The sequence below is a fragment of the Orcinus orca genome, chromosome 11 (assembly GCF_937001465.1).
Source record: "Orcinus orca chromosome 11, mOrcOrc1.1, whole genome shotgun sequence".
NCBI lineage: Eukaryota > Metazoa > Chordata > Mammalia > Artiodactyla > Delphinidae > Orcinus > Orcinus orca.
This window is the reverse complement of record NC_064569.1, coordinates 44,459,439-44,478,911: the sequence shown is the minus strand read 5'-3', so window position 1 is coordinate 44,478,911 and position 19,473 is coordinate 44,459,439. Positions and strand designations below refer to the sequence as shown.

At 51.9% G+C, this 19,473-nt stretch overlaps 1 protein-coding gene across 6 annotated transcripts; it reads left to right on the top strand.

Annotated features, from left to right (window-relative positions):
- The first annotated feature begins 30 nt into the window (after positions 1-30).
- Positions 31-19,164, top strand: SMARCC2 (SWI/SNF related, matrix associated, actin dependent regulator of chromatin subfamily c member 2). Of its 6 annotated transcripts, none has more exons than XM_033436042.2 (29): positions 31-200; positions 2,285-2,404; positions 3,024-3,109; positions 3,562-3,643; positions 3,739-3,831; positions 4,429-4,498; positions 4,729-4,798; positions 5,479-5,554; positions 5,724-5,855; positions 5,958-6,073; positions 6,746-6,870; positions 7,875-7,934; positions 8,092-8,129; positions 8,398-8,528; positions 8,813-8,884; positions 10,633-10,746; positions 11,185-11,338; positions 12,020-12,112; positions 12,349-12,465; positions 12,557-12,619; positions 12,952-13,210; positions 13,449-13,610; positions 13,883-13,947; positions 14,139-14,274; positions 14,351-14,517; positions 14,916-15,050; positions 16,050-16,431; positions 16,758-17,180; positions 17,735-19,164. In XM_033436042.2, exons 1-29 carry the CDS (start codon positions 90-92, stop codon positions 17,809-17,811), a joined length of 3,729 nt encoding a protein of 1,242 aa, XP_033291933.1. In that variant the 5' UTR covers positions 31-89; the 3' UTR covers positions 17,812-19,164. The 6 variants fall into 6 exon arrangements, with proteins under 6 accessions (XP_033291933.1, XP_012390115.1, XP_033291934.1 ...); XM_012534661.3 differs by having other exon boundaries at positions 33-200; positions 12,346-12,465; XM_033436044.2 differs by having other exon boundaries at positions 35-200; positions 12,346-12,465; positions 16,758-16,841.
- The last annotated feature ends 309 nt before the right edge of the window (positions 19,165-19,473 follow it).

Here is a 19,473-nt window from a genome sequence, read left to right as displayed (position 1 = left end):
GCGGCGGCGGCGGGAGGCGGCGGGAGGCGGGCGGAGGAGGAGGCGGGAGCTGAGCGGGGCGGGCGGCGGCGGGGCCCGAGCCCGAGAAGATGGCGGTGCGGAAGAAGGACGGCGGCCCCAACGTGAAGTACTACGAGGCCGCGGACACCGTGACCCAGTTCGACAACGTGCGGCTCTGGCTCGGCAAGAACTACAAAAAGGTACGCGGGCAGGGCCGCGCGGGGCCCGGGGGCGGGACAAAGGGACCGAGGGCCCGCGGCCCCCCCGGATCCTGCCCACCCTCCCGCGGCCCGCGGCCCGCGGCCCGCGGCCCCTCCCCCGCGGCGTCCTGAGCGGCCCCAGCGCGCCCTCCGCCGCCCCGCGCCCCTCCTCCAGCCTCTTTTACCGCCCCCCCCAGCCTCTGATTCCAGCCCCCGCCCCCACTGCTGCGCCCTCTGCCCCTTGTTTTTCTCCGCTGGCCCGGCGGGTCGCGGTGCCAGCTGCCCACCCTCCATAAGCCATCGCTTTGCGGGCTTTTCCGGGAGAGACGGCCGGGGGTGGACGGGGTGCCGAATGCACACCCCCCACACACACACACACAGCGTGCCCGGCACGGTGCCCGCCAGAGCTCCCCACGGGGCCAGGTACCAGCAAGGCTGAGGCCTCCCCGGTGCTTTGTGTGTGTTCAGAGAGATGATGAAAGCGGGAGGGTAAACAGCTACAGAGCAGGCCCTCGACTGCTCATCAGCCTGAAAAAGGCCCCCACCCCGGGATCACCTGTCTATCGCTCGTCCCCCATCTCCGTACAAGGGGCAACAGAACCTCTTTGGGAGTCAGGGTATAGGAGTTCCTGGGCAGCTACCCCTTATAAAACCATTCCTCAGCTTCACATTGAAGTCACCTCACCACCTGGCCTTGCATTGCCTTGGGTTTGGGGTTCAGAGTCTAGGACACACTTTATGTCCGTAGTCCCCCATCCCATAACAGGAGATATAAGGTAGTGAACAAAGGGTTCAAGCCTTACCTGTCTTTTCTACCAGACCTCTTCCTGGTGGTGTCTTTGTCTATAGGCCTGGTTGAAAGGAGCATCTCTACATAGGGCTTTTCTCTGGAGATGGTCTGCCCTTCTTCCTTCTCACTACCCCCAGTTAGGGGTTCTCTTTCTGACTTTACTTCAGCTCCCCAGTTCTTCCTGCCCAGCTTTGCAGCCTGTCAGAAGTGTGATGGGTGGTTTAGGAGAACGCCCCCCTGATCCTGGTCATGAGCCTGGGAGGTCTCTCTGGGTGTCAGGATCTTGACAAACAGCTGCTGGGTCTGTGGCTTGTCTGTACCCCAGCATGAGGCTCTGGTTCCCAGGCATCTACCTTTGACCTTTTGGAAGGGAGATCAGTCTAGGGGCTTAGTCTGTGGCCCTGGGGGGATTGACAGCCTGTGACCTGGTTCAGCTTTCAAGCTCTTAGCTCTCTGTCATTTGCCTTTTCTTTCAGGGATCTCTTTACACCTCCCACTGAAAGGTGCACTTTTCTCTGTGATCAGGGTTGAGGAAAAAGGGGTCAAAAGGTAAAGAGAAAGTTAGCCTCTTGGCACAGTTTTTAAATGAGAACAGAAGGCTAGGATGCTAGGTAGCATAATATGGAAATATTTAAGAAGGCCCAGGGTTGCTTGTCTCCGATACAGTTTCCTCAGAAAGGACAGATGTTGTCTTGCTATTTCCCACCAGGCTGGGTAGTAGCTGGTCTTTTTTTTCCACCTAGCAAGGCCTCTGAAGACATTTGTGCCCAGTCCTAGCAGAAGCAGAATGTACAAACTATTCTCTCAGTCCGTTTGCCCTACCTTACTTCCTTGCATCTTTTTTATTAGGCTGTATTATCGAGGGAATCTTGACCTTCCACAAAGTTACCCCAAGGAGTAGACTGTTGTCTCGCTTAGAGCCTTGAAGATGTTGCTTCTGTGGCCTGAACGCCGTGAATCTTCAGAATTTTACAACTCTCAGTGCTGTTGTCTAGAGATCAGGGTCCTGCAACTCCATTTTTAGGGTGTTGCTGAGGGAGAGTAGGAGACTGCCTTTACCTCCAACACCAAAGACTGGTAACCTAGGCTGGAGGCAGCAGAATTTCAGCTTCTTAGTGAGGGGCATCTAGGGCCTTCCTTCTGCCATTTTCTTTTTAGAGACTAGACACGTGGGGGAAGAAGACACTATTTCTTTCTGCCCCAGATGCTTCCAGAGCTCCTGGGGAAGAAATAAGGGAGATGGTGGATAATTGATCTGGGGTCTATTTTTCTTTCCTTTTCCCTGTTTCCCCAGTATATACAAGCTGAACCACCTACCAACAAGTCCCTGTCTAGCCTGGTTGTACAGTTGCTACAATTTCAGGAAGAAGTTTTTGGCAAACATGTCAGCAATGCACCGCTCACTAAACTGCCGGTGAGTGCAAAAAGCACGGGGGCAAAGCCTCCAAACCCGAGAGGGAGTTGTTTTTTTGGTGTTTTTGTAAATTCCGTAATTTTTGAGATTTGGGTTATTTCCTACCATCCCTTTCCCTGGTTGGGGTGTTACTGGCTTAGCAGAGTCCCCAGTTTACCATTCCCTTTGTCCTAGGAATATTCTGTGCAACAGGTTATCTCACGGTGTCTAAGCTCAGTCATGAAACTCATGGCATGGTTAAAACATATGAGATTTGGATTTGCACAAGCTTGTGTTCAAATCCTGGCTCTGCCACTTGGTGTCTCTGTGATCTTGGACAAGCCATTTATACCTTTTGAGTCTTGGTTTCTTCATCTCTCCATGGGATTGATACACCTACCTTGTAGGGTTTCTGTAATGGTTAACGAGGTAACCCAGTAAAGCACATGCGGGGCTTTGTGAATATTGGTTTCTTTCTCTCCTCTCTTCCAGGCCTCATGATAGAATGGCACAGGGGTTAAAGAATTCCAGCTTCAAGAGGGAGATCAATTCAGCATAGGATTTTGTGAAAGGATTGTTAAAGTCATAAGAAAATTTAGGATGTAACTCTCACATACTTCTTCCCTTCTCAATTTTGTAGATCAAATGTTTCCTAGATTTCAAAGCAGGAGGCTCCCTGTGCCACATACTTGCAGCTGCCTACAAATTCAAGAGTGACCAGGGATGGTGAGATGCCTTCTCTTCTCTCTGTGCTTCTTACATGTAGTTTAGAGGGAATCCCCCTTTATGATTCCCTGGGGTCTTTGTGGGGTGGGAGAGCCTAGTCATTCTTGCAAGTCTCTTACTTTGCTAGGTCAGTAGGCCTGACCTGCTAGGTTGGCTGGGAGTCAGAGCCAAAATAGTCTCCAAGAATGAGTGAGTATGTGTATGTGCATCAGTGTGTGTATTGTAGAGGAAAAGGGATTCTTAGGTTGGCATCTCAAGCTTTTCTTTGTCCTTTTGCACTAAGTACAAAGTGATTCACGGAGTTATGATCAGTGAACCCCAGATCCCAGGTGATTTTGGCAAAGCTGAGGGCACGATTGCCTCCTAATTTCCCATGTTAAAAAAGTCACATACTCTGACCTCATCCCCAGACTTGAGCTATACCACTCACTAGATTATTGCCTCTTTACAAGGCGGCGTTACGATTTCCAGAATCCATCACGCATGGACCGCAACGTGGAAATGTTCATGACCATTGAGAAATCCTTGGTGCAGGTAATAGGAACCTCCTCCATCCATCTCCCTTCCCTTGGTGAGAATCCAAAACCCCTTCCCTGTAATCTCATCCCATTTATTTCTTCTCCCTACAGAATAATTGCCTGTCTCGACCTAACATTTTTCTGTGCCCAGAAATTGAACCCAAACTGCTAGGGAAATTAAAAGACATTATCAAGAGACATCAGGTGAGTGGGTGGGTCAGGAGAGGTTTTAGAAACCCCATGACTCTCTTTCTGAAGTTTTCCGTACAAGCAGCAGCCCTGAGGTAGCCCTACCTACTTGGAAAGGTATTAGAATGAAAGCCTTGAGCCTCTCTTTCGCTGTTCCTCCCATTTCCCAGTCTTGGCAGATTTGGATCACTGTTCCTAGAGACTGCATGCGCCTGGGGGAAGAGCATCTACTTCCACTGAGCTAGAGGTTGCCTGGTTTCAGATCAATGAAATCTTTGCTCTTTGGAACTCTATAATAACAAGCAGATGTTGTTGGGACATACAGGGACATAAAATCGACTGTACGTTTCCCATGTGTGACGGATTATCTACTCAGAGGATTATCTGCAATTTAAAATTCTTTGATTTGTCTCCATTATTTGCACAATCCCAGCTGTTTCTCTCTGCCACTTAGCTGATGTGTGCTTAGAGAATGCAAACCAACTTCGATACCATTCTGAGCAAAATATGATGAGGAAGGCAGATCTGTGGTTAAACCTTACTTTGGTTTATTTACATCCATGAGTAATTCGGAGGGGACCATACTTACCTGCTTCTCCTTGTGCCATCCAGGGAACGGTCACTGAGGATAAGAACAATGCCTCCCATGTTGTGTATCCTGTCCCAGGGAACCTGGAGGAAGGTGAGACCAGGGTTTTCTTGGTCACTGCAGTGGACAGCTTGGACTAGGAGGTGGAGGACTGCTTAGCAGCTATGCAGTGCCTGGGCTCCTCTCTCCTTTCAGCCCTGAATCCTCTTACCACCTTTGTTCCTATTTCCAGATCCCCTGCTGCAACAGGAGTTGTGTACAGAGTTATTTTGTGTGTATCTCCCTTTAGCTTATGTTTCTCTCTGCTCTGTCTCTATCCCCAGAGGAATGGGTACGGCCAGTCATGAAGAGGGATAAGCAGGTTCTTCTGCACTGGGGCTACTATCCTGACAGGTGAGGATGGGTTCCTGGGGCAGGTTTAAGTACAAGAGCCAGACTGAGAAGCCCTAGAACATCTAGTAAAGCGAGAAGGCACTCTTCGAGGGTTATTTTTAGGTCTAACGTTAATTTGTTCTCCTCCCACCTATTACGCGAATCCTCTGTCTTGGGGGAAGTTTGGACTTATTGGACAAGGCTTAGTCTAAAAGGATTGGGGCTTTCTGTGTGAAATGGTTAACGTAGTATAATTTTTGGTAAGTAAACATTAGAAATAATCTCAATATCTAACAGTGGGAAAATGTTTCAGCAAATTTATATATCTAGTCAGTGGGCTATTTTGCAATCTTTAAACTGATAGAGATAACACGTGATTTGTAGATAAATATTGCAAAAAGTAGGACGTACGATAACATCTAGTATCAATGCAATTATATAAAAACAAAATTGTACAGAAAAAGTTACTGGGTCACAAGAACTTGTGTTAGAGTGATTCTTTTCTATTTTTGAAATATTTTATAGTCATTTTTATTACTTTATAGTGAAAAGAATCCCAATATTAATTGGAAAAATAATCATACCAACAAATAACCCAACAACCCATACTTTTTGTAAATGAGAAAGGTAAAAGGTTTGCACTTTATTTTTCCACAACTCTATCCCATTGATTGTGCTTTATGCTCAATTTCCCGTGGCAGTTACGACACGTGGATCCCAGCCAGTGAAATTGAAGCATCTGTGGAAGATGCTCCGACTCCTGAGAAACCTAGGAAGGTGAGCTTTTCTTGTCTGTGCCCCCTCCCCCAAGAAGAATGCCAGGGCCAGACCACTTTTTGGAGGTGAAGCAGAGGCTCCTGTGCCCTTGGGCTCCTCTGTTAAGGATCCGCAGACAGAACTGGGGCTTCCAGGCCTCTCTCCAGGACAGTCTGCCTTTGTACTTCAGGTTCATGCAAAGTGGATCCTGGACACAGACACCTTCAATGAATGGATGAATGAGGAAGACTATGAAGTAAATGATGACAAAAACCCTGTCTCCCGCCGAAAGAAGATTTCAGCCAAGACACTGACGGATGAGGTGAAAGCTCTTCTTTTCTCCTTGATCCCTTAGCACAAGTCCCAGAACAGGTCTTTGCTGGAGATTGTTGGCTGACATTTGCCCCAATTCTCCAACCTGCAGGTGAATAGCCCAGATTCGGATCGACGGGACAAGAAGGGGGGGAACTATAAGAAGAGGAAGCGCTCCCCATCCCCTTCACCGACCCCAGAAGCTAAGAAGAAGAATGCTAAGAAAGGGTAGGCCAGCCCCTAACCCGCCCCCGCCTTTACTGCTCTGTCCACACCATGGTGAAGGAAGGAAGGACAAATTGCCTCCCGTAACCACTGGGCCCTGACCTGGCTGAGCCTGAGTGGGAGGATGAGGAGGTCTTCAGCTGTCCAGTGGATACTTCTGATCCCGGCCACTAGTAAACTCACAGAGAGCTTAATCTCCAAATGAAAGGCCTTTGCCTCTTCCCATTACTCTGTAGTGATGGGTTTCTCTTTGCTCAGCTCTGCCCTCAGGATTCTCTCTCCCTTTTTTATTTCCTTCCAGTTTTATTGAGGTGTAGTTGACATACAGCCCTGTATAAGTTTAAGGAATACAGTATCATGATCTGGTTTACATACATCATGAAGTGATTATCATGATACATTTGGTGAACATCTATCGTCTCATGTAGATAATAAATTAAAGAAATAGAAAAATAAATAAGTAAAAACATTTTTTTTTCTTGTGCTGAGAACTCCCAGGATTTCCTGTCTTAACAACTTTCATGTGTGCCGTACGGCAGTGTTAATTATATTTATCATGTTGTACCTCACCGTCTCTTTGGGAGTCTTTCTTGCTTCCCTTCCATTGGACCTCACCTTCCAGGGATTCCTTGTCCAGGGGTGACTAGATTCTCTTTCACTCTCTTTCCTTCCCAGTCCCTCAACACCTTACACCAAGTCGAAGCGTGGCCACAGAGAAGAGGAGCAAGAAGACCTGACAAAGGACATGGATGAGCCCTCACCGGTCCCCAATGTGGAAGAGGTGACATTGCCCAAGACAGGTATGGGCCAGACCAAGCTCCTGGGCCCCCGCTCCCTGTCTGGCTCTTCCTGTGTCAAACCCCCTGGGTGGGCTGACTTCCCAGGCCCAGCTCCAGGTGTAGAGGATCTTTCCCTTCAGCTTAGCTGGTTACTGAAACCATTTTCATCAGACAAGCCTTGAACTTCATATCCGTATCTGAGTTGTGGACTGTGCTCTGTCTCCAAACTCTTTTTTATTACACACCGTCAGTAAAATATATTTGAGCACAAATTATACACGTGTACTATTTACCACTACTTTAGGAGCGTTATAAAACACATACATTGTCTAAAAATGGGCAAATGTAGAGGATAAGATTAAAAAATATAAAAAGAGGTTCTGATATTCTTTGCCTGTATTTCAGTGGACCCTCTTTTGCGTCCCCATTTTGGAGACCATTGCTCTGCAGTACTGGTTTACAGTCTGTATTCCATAGACATCCAGGAGTGGGTTTCCGGAGTAGGATAGGGGAGGCCACTGAGAGAGAGGAGTTCTGGCTTCCACCCCCTCATCAATCAGAGCAGCTCTCCTCTCTATTTATGTTTTCTCCTGAGCTGCTGTGTATGAATTCAGTGGAGGAAAATGTCCTCTGCTTTCAAAAATGTTTAAGATCCAACTACTCCTCTACAGAGTGATTTGGTCAGACTCTGTCTCAGTCCATGAAGAACTTACAGATGCATGAATGGAGATAAGGGCCAATCAAAGACAAGAATGATTGATGAGTGTTCATAGAGTAGAAGATGCTTCTTTATAAGAAAAAAGTTGAGTTAAATGAATTTTTGGTTGGGGAAGGGGAGAAAGTGGCAGGAAGGGGAGAAAGTTTCAAGCCACAGAATGATTGTGACTGGAGGAAGTTGCTACGTTTTGTGATCAGATGGGGCAAGCTTTTGGAGAAAGTGAGCTCTCTGGAACTGTTAGCAGTGGAGAGGCGAGGGCTTGATTTAGGCAGAACCTGTCTGTGAAAATGACTCTCTCCCCTGGCAGTCAATACTAAGAAGGACTCGGAGTCAGCCCCAGTCAAAGGAGGCACCATGACTGACCTGGGTAAGATGGGGAGCTTGGGGCAGGGTGGTCAACGCCTAAAGGAGGGGAGGGGAGGCTGCCACCTGCCCCTAGCCTGCCGGGGCCTTTCCGAAAGCACACTAGTTCTGCAGCCCCTGAGGAGGCTCCAGCCTGCTATCTTGCTGTCTCTCTCTTGCAGATGAACAAGAGGATGAAAGCATGGAGACCACGGGCAAGGTGGAGCCAGTTTAGAGAGGCCCTACCTCTCTATGTGATTCTGACTTGTGATTATAAAGTTCCTTCTACCCAGAACTTTCCACTGCCCAGACTTCTCCCACCCGATTTCTAGCTGTTGCTCAAAACTCTGACGCTTTGAGCCCCGGGGCCCAGAACTGTTCATTCCCATCCCGTCTTTAGTGCCCACATTCCTGGGGTATAGGAGAAGCAGGGGGTTGCTAGGGCCAAGATGGGAATGCTGAGAGTCCAGCAGCCTCCATACTCGCAGGATGAGGATGAGAACAGCACGGGGAACAAGGGGGAGCAGACCAAGAATCCGGACCTGCATGAGGACAACGTGACCGAACAGACCCATCACATCATCATCCCAAGCTATGCTGCCTGGTTTGACTATAATAGGTATCGGTGCTCCACCTTCTCACTAAATCCTCATTTTCCTGCTCCACAGATCAACATGTTGTTCCTCCTCCTGCCTCCAAATGAGTTACCTCTTCCTCAGCCAGGTAGACCGGGGTACAGTTCAGTTTTAGGGAAGCTCCTGGTCTCAGAGTCTTCCAGCCCTGGCGGAGAGTTCTCCCCAAGCGTCTCATTCCTTCCTGCTGCCCCATCTTCCAGGCTTTTCCTCCCTTTGGGGTCTCATCTCTCCTCTAGAGCCTCCGAATGCACCCTTTCTTGTCTTGCAGTGTTCATGCCATAGAGCGGCGGGCTCTCCCTGAGTTCTTCAATGGCAAGAACAAGTCCAAGACTCCAGAAATGTAAGGAAATCTCAGCTCATGATGCTCTGCCTCCTGTGTCCCCATTTGTTCCTCCCAGTCCAGTGTGGCAAACATTTCTTGAGCTCCTTCCATGAGCCAGGCACTGTGCTAGGCTTACAGAGACATGGTCTCTGCCCACAGGCAGCCTCAGCCCAGCACTGTGACCACTGCTCTCTAGGATTTGCCTGGGGGCCATGTTAAGCATATGCCTCTTCTGCTCAAAACAGGTATCTGCTCCGGTGCCTACAGAGCCTCTCCATCCATAATTACTCATGCTGTCTAAAATGCACATGTCTCTAGCATAAGTAGTAGCTTTGACTAAAATATAACTGACTGCTATTGGCCCCTTAGAGCAGGTTTTGATAGGAAAAAATGGGAGGAGGAACTATTAAGACCCAAGTCTGTGAATTTAAGGGATGGAGAGATGTGTTTTGTAAAGTCTGGGCTTGGGGCTCAGAAGTCTTCATCTCCTTCAAGGCTCCTCCTGCCGGCCCAAATCTGCCTGGCTTCAGTTTGGTGTTTTCCATGGTTAGGGATGCTCCAGGATATATATGGTGAGGCAGGTGGGACTTAGTGCTGAGCCCAGGCCCCCTGAGGACTGAACCAGCTGGCTTCCCAGCTGCTCCTCAGCTTCCCCACTCCCTGCTCCGGGGCCACCTTCCCTTCCACCATGTTTCTTTCCCTGAAGCCTGGTATGGTTCTCTCCTCCTCCTCTTCCTGGGGAGAACAGTGTGTGAAAAAGCCTTACTCTCTCCAGAGGAAGTAGTGACAGATGACAGGAGTGCAACTTGATCTGCAGGCAGAGTTGGAACTAGAACTGTTCTACACTTTGCACTCTTGGTGTAAAATAGTAAAAGATAATTGCCTACATGTATTGAGAGCTTACTATCTCCCAGGCATTATCCTAAGTGTCCTACATACCTTGACTAATTTAATATTCATGTCAGCTTTAGAAGTAGGTCCTGTTATCTTCAGTTTAGTGATAAGGAAACTGAGGTGTAGAGGTGTTAAGTCACTTGCTTAAGGTCACACAGCTCTTGAGTAGTAAAGCTGGGATCTGAGTCCTTTAGTCTGGCTCATGTTCTCAAATTTTACACTATACCACACAATAGCTACCATTTTGGGGGCTAGTACAGTGTGCCCGGCACTGTTCTAAACCTCTACAGACCTTTCTAATTCTCAATAGACACTTCATTTTACAGATGAGGAAACTGAGGTTCAAAAAGTTGAAGGCCATCACAATAGAACTAGGATTTGAACTTAGACCTTTCCACCTTTGAAACACGTTTTCTCAATACCATGCCATGCTGAGGAGGTGGAGGCACCGATCAGGACTTCCCTTTAACATCTGCCTTTGGAATTAAGGGCACTTTCTCTTACCTTTTGATTCCTTTTCAAAAGTTGGATTGAGGGAGTTCCCTGGTGGCCTAGTGGTTAGGATTCCAGGCTTTCATTGTGGTGGCCTGGGTTCAGTCCCTGGTCAGAGAACTGAGATCCTGCAAGCCGAGTGGCACAGCCAAAAAACGTTGGATGAAACATCCCCAAGTACAGCTAAGGAGATAACTCATTTAACTAAAAACCCCATCAAAGGTTTGAACCCCTCGTGTCTAGCACACAGTGACCCGCAGTGTGTATTGAGTCAGCTGCGGTGTTCTTCTCTGTCTCTGTCACACAGGAGGAGTCCTTAGCTCTCTTATCGTTTTACCTACCCTTCAGCCCTCTCATCGTTCATCTCTCTCTTTTCTAAGCTACCTGGCCTATCGAAACTTCATGATCGACACTTACCGGCTGAACCCCCAAGAGTATCTCACGTCCACTGCCTGCCGCAGGAACCTGGCGGGTGATGTCTGTGCCATCATGAGGTGGGTCTGCAGCTGAGGGGCAGCGGGTACCTGAGGATGAATGCCCACAGATGTCTCTTGGCTGATGTAGAGAGGCCGGCAAGGAGCATAGGGGACGAGCAGGAAAGAACATCTCTAGAGAAAGGCGAAGTTCAGGTTCGGGTACGGGTGACTTAGGGAATGGCAGGGGCGCTCTCGGAAGTGCGGAGGAATGGAGGAGGGGCGCGACCGTAGTGAAGGAGCCTACCCAGCGAGATAATGCAAGGGGAGATGTTTAGTAGCTGGGTGGGTATGGAGAGAGGCTCCCGCTGTGGATGTGGACGTGGGTGTCACTGGCATATAGGTGCTGGGAGGAGGCGGTATTTCCCAGGGAGTGGGAGGAGTGGAGAAGAGGGTGCCCCAGCTCCACCCCAGCCCTCCTCCCCGTGTGTGACCGTGTCTCTGCCTCTCTCCTCACAGAGTCCATGCCTTCCTAGAACAGTGGGGTCTTATTAACTACCAGGTGGATGCCGAGAGTCGACCAACACCAATGGGGCCTCCGCCCACCTCGCACTTCCACGTCTTGGCTGACACACCGTCTGGGCTGGTGCCTCTGCAGCCCAAGACCCCGCAGGTAGGGCGAGGGGCTGTGGGGACAGGGCGGGATTGGGCAAAACGGGGCTTCTTCGCACTTTTCTTTTTCTGGTTTTTTAGGGTAATGGTTCAGGAGTGTTTTGAGGCTTCTTCCTTTCCCAGGGGATGCAAAGGGCCACAGGAATCAGCCCCATGTATTTAGCACCCTCTCTCAGCCTTTGTGCCCAAGACTGTGAGGACTTGCTGAGGCAGAAGAGATGCTTCTTGTCCTTGGGGAGCAGACAGGCTAATTAGGGGACGGAGCGGATAGAGAAAAATGGCTTAAAATTAAGTTGCATGAAATTTTTTAACTTTGTCACGTTTCCAACATTTTTTCATTTTTGCTTCATAATTTTTGTCACTTCCATTTTTTTTCCACTTCCATTTCATACATCACAAAAATTAAGAAGAGAAAAGTTACGTGGCTTGCCCAAGGTCACACGTGTAGGGTTAGAGCCTACTTGTTCAGCTCCTAAATCCTAAGAGAACCTGTAAAGATCCATGTGAATACAAGTGGATATCATGCCAACTACAGATCTAAACAATCATTAAGGGAGTACGGAACAGTGGCATGAGTGCCCCCCAAGCTTGCGAGCTGCCCGGCATTTGCTCTTGAGGCCTCCAGGGCCTCGGCCTGGTCTTTTCCTGCCCAGCCTCCATGACGCCAAGCTCTGTCCCCCAGGGCCGCCAGGTTGATGCTGATACCAAGGCTGGGCGAAAGGGCAAAGAGCTGGATGACTTGGTGCCAGAGACGGCTAAGGGCAAGCCAGAGCTGGTAGGTGGGGTGTAGACCCCGCTGGGCTTCTTATTTGCCCCTTTATTGGGGGGCCCCTGCCCGGGAAGAAGAGCCATGAGAGCAGAGGAGCTACAGCAGTGAGGGAGGAAGTCCCGCCCAGGGGTGTCCCTGGCTGTGGGAAGGAAGCTCCTTCTGTCTGTCCTGTCTCTCTGTCTGCCCCTGGCTCCTGGCAGTCACTCGGACTCACCTCTTTCTTTCCCCTCCACAAATAGCAGACCTCTGCTTCCCAGCAAATGCTCAACTTCCCTGATAAAGGCAAGGAGAAACCGACAGACATGCAGAACTTTGGGCTGCGCACGGACATGTACACAAAGAAGAACGTCCCCTCCAAGGTACGGAGGTGCGGGCTGCCTGGGCGTGGTGCACCTTCGCTCCTTGAGGCTGCGGGCTCCTCCCTCTGACCCACCTGTGTTTCCCCTGCAGAGCAAAGCTGCGGCCAGTGCCACTCGAGAGTGGACAGAACAGGAGACCCTGCTACTCCTGGAGGTAAGTAGGGCAAGGGAAGGGGAGCCCTATGAAAACGGAAGTGGCCAGGGGGCCGGCTGCACTCGTGAGTGGGGAGAGCATGATCTTGCCCCAGCCTCTCTCCTTCCTGGCGCCCACTGCACCTGCCCCAAGGACCAGCTCCAGGCCAGGGACTGGGACCATTTCGTTAACCCCTTGTCCTGTCTTAGTGCTACTTGCAGATCCCCCTTGGATCCAGCAGAGTACACAAACACCACAACCCAGAGAGCTCTGAAGCAGCTCCGTTTAGTGGGATGGGGGTGTTGACCTTCAAGGAAAGTGGCTAAGTGAGGTTGTGTCTCCACCACCACCAGGCACTGGAAATGTACAAAGATGACTGGAACAAAGTATCGGAGCACGTGGGAAGCCGCACACAGGACGAATGCATCTTGCATTTTCTTCGGCTTCCCATTGAAGACCCGTACCTGGAGGACTCAGAGGCCTCCCTGGGCCCCCTGGCCTACCAGCCCATCCCCTTCAGCCAGTCCGGCAACCCTGTGATGAGCACTGTGGCCTTCCTGGCCTCTGTCGTCGACCCTCGCGTGGCCTCCGCTGCTGCGAAGTCAGCCCTAGGTAATGCGGAGGGGTCCTGGCCCTCTCGGTTTGCGTTTGAAGGGCTGGGTACTCAGGCCGTGAAACCCCCTCAAGTTTGGCTGCCTTCCTGGCCTTGTCTGCTGCTGGCATCAGCCCAGGCACCTGTCCAGCTCCATGAAGGTGTAGATGAAGAGCTGGGCTTGTGAGGAAGCTCTCACAGGGAGAGCCAGAACTCCCTACTGCCCGCTCCCAGCCTCACCCTCTCTGGGTCTTACAGAAGAGTTCTCCAAAATGAAGGAAGAGGTACCCACAGCCTTGGTGGAGGCCCACGTTCGGAAAGTGGAAGAAGCAGCCAAAGTGACAGGCAAAGCAGACCCAGCCTTTGGTCTGGAAAGCAGTGGCATTGCAGGAACCACCTCTGATGAGCCTGAGCGGATTGGTAAGACCTGGCACGTTCCCGGACTCCTCCCTTTTTACCAAGAGCCTGAGCCACCTGGCCTCCCCACACCATCCCTGCGTCCACTTGGCCTCAGAGCGCAAGACGAATGGGGAGAATTGGTGGGGCTTTTGTTTTTCCCAGGGCTTTACCTTAGGTACCGTGGCTCCCCACTGGTCCTCCCAGTAAGATCTTGGCTAGGAGAAGGGGCTGTTGGAAGAGCGTTGTAGACAGACTGTGTCAGACATTTCCCGTTTCCTCTCCCCCGGGCCCAGAGGAGAGCGGGACTGACGAGGCGCGGGCGGAGGGCCAGGCCACAGAGGAGAAGAAGGAGCCCAAGGTATAGCGGGACCCACACAGGCTGGGAGGGCAGAGGGGACAGGCGTGGACCGCGGTGGGGGGAGCCGGCTCCGTTCAGCTCAGGCAGGCTGGGCTGGACCTCCCAAGTAAGAGGCGTAAACTCAGTTCCTGGTCTGGGCCCTCTGTGTGCGAACCAGCGCCCTGATGCTCCCCCCTTTCCTGGAACTCCAGGAACCACGAGAAGGAGTTGGGGCTATAGAGGAAGAAGCAAAGGAGAAGACCAGCGAGGCGCCCAAGAAGGATGATGAGAAAGGGAAAGACGGCGACAGTGAGAAGGAGTCAGAGAAGAGTGACGGGGACCCGATAGGTGAGCCTCGAGCATGGTGGTTGGGGTCCAGGAAGGAGGCGAGGCTGTAGGGCTCAAGACCCTTTTCCTGGCCCAGTTGATCCTGAGAAGGAGAAGGAGCCCAAGGAAGGGCAGGAGGAAGTGCTGAAGGAAGTGGTGGAGTCGGAGGGGGAAAGGAAGACGAAGGTGGAGCGTGACATCGGCGAGGGCAACCTCTCCACCGCTGCGGCCGCTGCCCTGGCTGCCGCTGCCGTGAAGGCCAAGGTGAGGACCAGAGACCCAGGGGAGGAGGTGCCCCTTCCCTCATCTCACGTCACCTGGAAGAAATCCTTTCTTGTCATCCTTAAACGACGCTGGCCTGTTTCCTTTCCCTTTTGATCGTGAGAGGGAGACTCGGTCATCTCTTCTCTAAGCTTTTTTAAGCCTTTACCACTGGGCCTGTTTTCACCCTCTAATTATTTGACCTTGTCTTATCCTTTGCCACTCTCTCTCTCTCTTCATGTTCTTTTAAAAATATCGGTCAAGCCTGTGCTGCTTTCTGGGTTGTGACCACAGCAAGTTCTTTCTTGAAACCTGGCAGCCTCCATGCTACCCTTCTCGGTCCCGGAACGTCTTCAGCTGGGTCCTCCCACTGACGGGCCGCCCCACCCCTCCTTCCTTAGCACTTGGCTGCCGTTGAGGAGAGGAAGATCAAATCTCTGGTGGCCCTGCTGGTGGAGACCCAGATGAAAAAGTTGGAAATCAAACTCCGGCACTTTGAGGAGCTAGAGACGATCATGGACCGGGAGCGAGAAGCAGTGAGTTGTGTCCCCTGGGTGTTGGTGGGGTCCCACCTTGACACTGGGCTGGGCCCCAGTTTAGGATGGAGGGAGCAGCAGTGCAGAGAGCCTGAGGCCAACAGGGCAACACAGCAGAGCGGGCTAGCCCAGGCCGGAGCCGGAGTCAGCCCAGGCAGCTGGGGATAAGCAATCCACAGGTGCAGCCTGGAGACCGAGGTCCCACAGAAGGTCAGCTCCAGGGTCACGTTCTAGTCGGTTCTTTGACTGCTGCATCTCCAGGTCCTTGATGGGTGCTTGGCCCATAGTAGACTCTCAATAGAGATTTGTTGAGTGATTGAACAGGTTTAAGGCGTGATGAGAGGGTAAGGGCTTCAGATCCAGGAGGTGAACTTGGAAAGGGAATGGGATGGACAAGGTGTTGAATCATTTTGATTTTGAGAAGATATAAAAGAACTAGAAGACAGGGACTCTGACCCTGATCTCCTCAATTGAAGATATCAAACATACAATATGGAGACATCAAAACCAGTTAATGCTTCAGGTATCTGACAAATGCAAATTAAGAGGTCTCCAATTAAGTATAACAGTCCTGAGAGAGAACGAAATAAAGGCTGAAGCTCAGAGGCTAGGGAGTTGATCTGGGATGGCTTCCTAAGAGTGGTGAGTTTTTCTCCAGTTTTGAAGGAAGAAAAGAACATGATTTGACAAGAGGAACTGGAGGGGTTTTCCAGATTAAAGTAACGACAGATTCAAAGCTTTGGAGCTGAAATGAGCAAGGGCTGCCACCAGATTAAGTCCACTGCAGTGAGAAGCCAGCGGGCAGCCAGAAGACCTGGTGGGGGGAATTGGAGAGGGGAGGGCGGGGGAGCACGGAGGAAGCCAAGCACAAGGGTGAGATTTGGCGTGGGGAACTGGCAGAACAAGAGTCTGGGTTTGTCAGAAGACAAAGCAGGGGACAAGGCGTTCGCCTCTGGGGTCTCCTGAACCCGAGTAACCGTTCTTCGTTGGCTCTGGCAGCTGGAGTATCAGAGGCAGCAGCTCCTGGCCGACAGACAAGCCTTCCACATGGAGCAGCTGAAGTACGCGGAGATGAGGGCCCGGCAGCAGCACTTCCAGCAAATGCACCAACAGCAGCAGCCGCCCCCGCAAGCCCTGCCCCCGGGCTCCCAGCCTGTCCCACCTGCGGGCGCTGCTGGGCCACCCGCTGTCCACGGCCTGGCTCTGGCTCCAGCCTCCATGGCCCCTGCCTCTGCGGGCAGTGGGGCCCCTCCCGGAAGCTTGGGCCCCTCTGAACAGATTGGGCAGGCAGGGTCAACTGCAGTGCCACAGCAGCAGCAAACAGCTGGAGCCCCCCAGCCTGGGGCAGTCCCACCAGGGGTACCCCCCCCTGGACCCCACGGTGAGTGATGGGTTCTGAAGCTCTCGCTGACTGGAGGGATCCGGGTGACCGTGCCAGTTCCCCTCAGAGGGGGTATGGGATAGGACTGGAGATGAGGCTCAGCCTCGATTTCTATAGATTGACCTTGGTTATATCCCTAAGCCAGCAGGGATCCCTCCCCAGTCCCAGACTTTGGGAATTTTGTTCCAAGGCTTTACCACTTATTCTAGTATCAGGAAAAAGGAAGGTGGCACCTAGGAGTGACGAGGTTATCCTCGCTGTGAAAGTGAGTTGGCAAGTGAGATTGTATGCTTCTAATCTTCTCGATCTCTCCTTTTCATTCCCAGGCCCCTCACCGTTCCCCAACCAACAAACTCCTCCCTCAATGATGCCAGGGGCAGTGCCAGGCAGCGGGCACCCAGGCGTGGCGGGTAATGCTCCTTTGGGTTTGCCTTTTGGCATGCCGCCTCCCCCCCCTGCTCCATCCATCATCCCATTTGGTAGCCTAGCCGACTCCATCAGTATTAACCTCCCCCCTCCTCCTAACCTGCATGGGCATCACCACCATCTCCCGTTCGCCCCGGCCACTCTCCCCCCCCCTAACCTGCCTGTGTCCATGGCGAACCCTCTACATCCTAACCTGCCGGCGACCACCACCATGCCATCTTCTTTGCCTCTTGGGCCGGGGCTCGGATCCGCCGCAGCCCAGAGCCCTGCCATTGTGGCAGCTGTTCAGGGCAACCTCCTGCCCAGTGCCAGCCCACTGCCAGGTGAGAAGGGTCCTGGAGGGGAGAAGGGTGAGGGAGAGGGGTCCACGTGGAGGGCTGGAGGGCAGGGGGGGTGGGCTCAGGTACTAGAGCTTCCACAATCCCTTTTTGAACGCTCTGGTAAAATTAGAACACAGGAGGGAAGGGCCTCTCTGGCTGTCCTCCACCATTCCCCAGCCTGGCAGCTGCCACCCCTGGGATGACGCTGGGGCCTTTCACTGGTGGGTCATGGAGGAGTCCTGTGGCACAGAGCATCTCCGTTGTAAACTGGAAAAACGGCTACTTGTCTGCATGATGATTGGCGTTCCCTTTGCTTGTTCCCGTCACGTTCAAGTGCCCCATGTAGAGAGTTCCCTTGGGGGCAGAAGGATGATTTGGGGTATCCCAGTTTTCCCAGCGTATGGTGGGAAAGGTGTCGGGGAAAGGGAGTTGTACACCGTGGGTACTCTTTCATCTCCTGTCCATTGCATGCCATGCCCGGTTGTTTGTCTGGTGGCCTGGGTCTGGAGCCCTCTCTCCTGCTCACCCCAGCTGATGCAGCTCCCTTCTCTCCACAGACCCAGGCACCCCCCTGCCTCCAGACCCCACGGCCCCGAGTCCAGGCACAGTCACCCCTGTGCCACCCACACAGTGAGGAGCCAGCCAGACATCTCTCTCCCTCACCCCCCATGGATATCAAGGTTCCAGGAACAGCCCTCTCCCCACCACTGGGACCCTTCCCCAGCCTGGAGAGTTCATCACTACGTAAGGAAAGCTCCTCCTGCCCCTCCAAAGCCCCCACCATGCCTGTCAGAGGCATGCACTTTTATACTGGATTATTCAAGGACTTCTGTTGAAAAGATGTTTCTAATGTCTGGGAGAGAAGATAGGATGGGGATGCTGCCCTCAAAGGAAGGGCTGGGGGAAGTGTTTATACAAGGCTCTAATTAACCACTTCTAAGGGTACATCCCCTCAAAACTATTGCATTTTTTATGGATTGAAAAAAAGTGAAGCTCTTTAAAAGGAAGTAGAGATTTTAAAAAAGCCACATTGGAGCTCCCTCCACCCAGTGGAAAAAATCCAACTTTTACATATTTTGAGGAGGGAGGTGAGTTTTAGGAAAGGGGAATTTAGGTTCTGGGGAGAGCTCTGGGGATAGAACAGGGTGCAGATACCTGTCTCCTCCGGCCTCTCGTTAGTGACTGAGGCAGCTCCCGAACCCCCTTGGCCACCCCACCCCCAGTTTATTCCCACTGATCTCTCCTGCTGCTTCCTCGGTGTTGCTGTTTTAGGCCACCCCAGCTCAGCCAATGGCCCCTTTCCCTCTGAATGTCAGCTTTGTGTTTTAAAGTCTCCTGCATAGTTGATGTCAGCGTATGTGTATTTGGTGGGGACACATTTTGGGGGTTCCTGCGGCAGGCAGTAGAGGAAGAAAGGGCGCTCGGGGCTATGCTGCCTCCTGCCTGGGCTCTGTCAGCGAGCAGGCTCCCAGAAGATGTGGAGAGGGGCTCTAAGAGGATGGGAAGTCCTAAAAACGTGAAATTGTCAAAAGCACTTAAGCACCTCCTTCTTAGGGCTGGGTGGGTCACCCCGCTCACCTCTTCCCTCTCCCACCAAGACCATCAGAGCCGTGGCTGGCAGTAGCTAGGGATTCCTTGGGATTTGGGGCAGCAGCCGGGGAGGGGGTGCCCGACCTAGGGTAGGGCCGACCCCCTGCTCGCAGCTCATGGCTCAGCTCTGCTCCCCGGATCCCAGTGCCCCCAGTACCAGCTCCCCGCTCTTCGTCCTTGGTGTGAAGGCAAAAGTGACTCCAGGCTCTCCACCAGTTCTTCCTGGTTCCTCCCACCAGGCCTTGTGTTCCTCGTGTCCCCATATTTCTCTTCCTCTGCGTCTTGGCACCTTTCTTCTGTTCAAAAGTTTTCTGTAAATTTTCTCTTTTTTCTTTCTTCTTCTTTTTCTTTTTTTCTTTTTTTTTTTTTTTTATAAATTAATTTGCTTTCAGTTCCATCTGTGGATGCCTTCTGTGTTCTCTTACCTGTGGCTGTTAGGCGGGGCGGGGGGGTGGGGAATCAGGCTGTGGGCAGCACTCCTGGAGTCTTTCGCAGTGGCGCTCGGCGGGGCTGCAGAGGCACTGGGCCTCTCTCCCAAACAGGCCAAGGGCAGCACAGCTGTCCAGACTGTACGACTGGTGCAGGGACTGGGCAGAGGCTCTCTCTCACCTGCCCTCAAAATAGCCATTTAAGACTTGGAAGGACATCCTCACATCCCAGAGATTTTGTCTATTTATCCTTTCAGAAGTGGTGGCTTCATATCTTC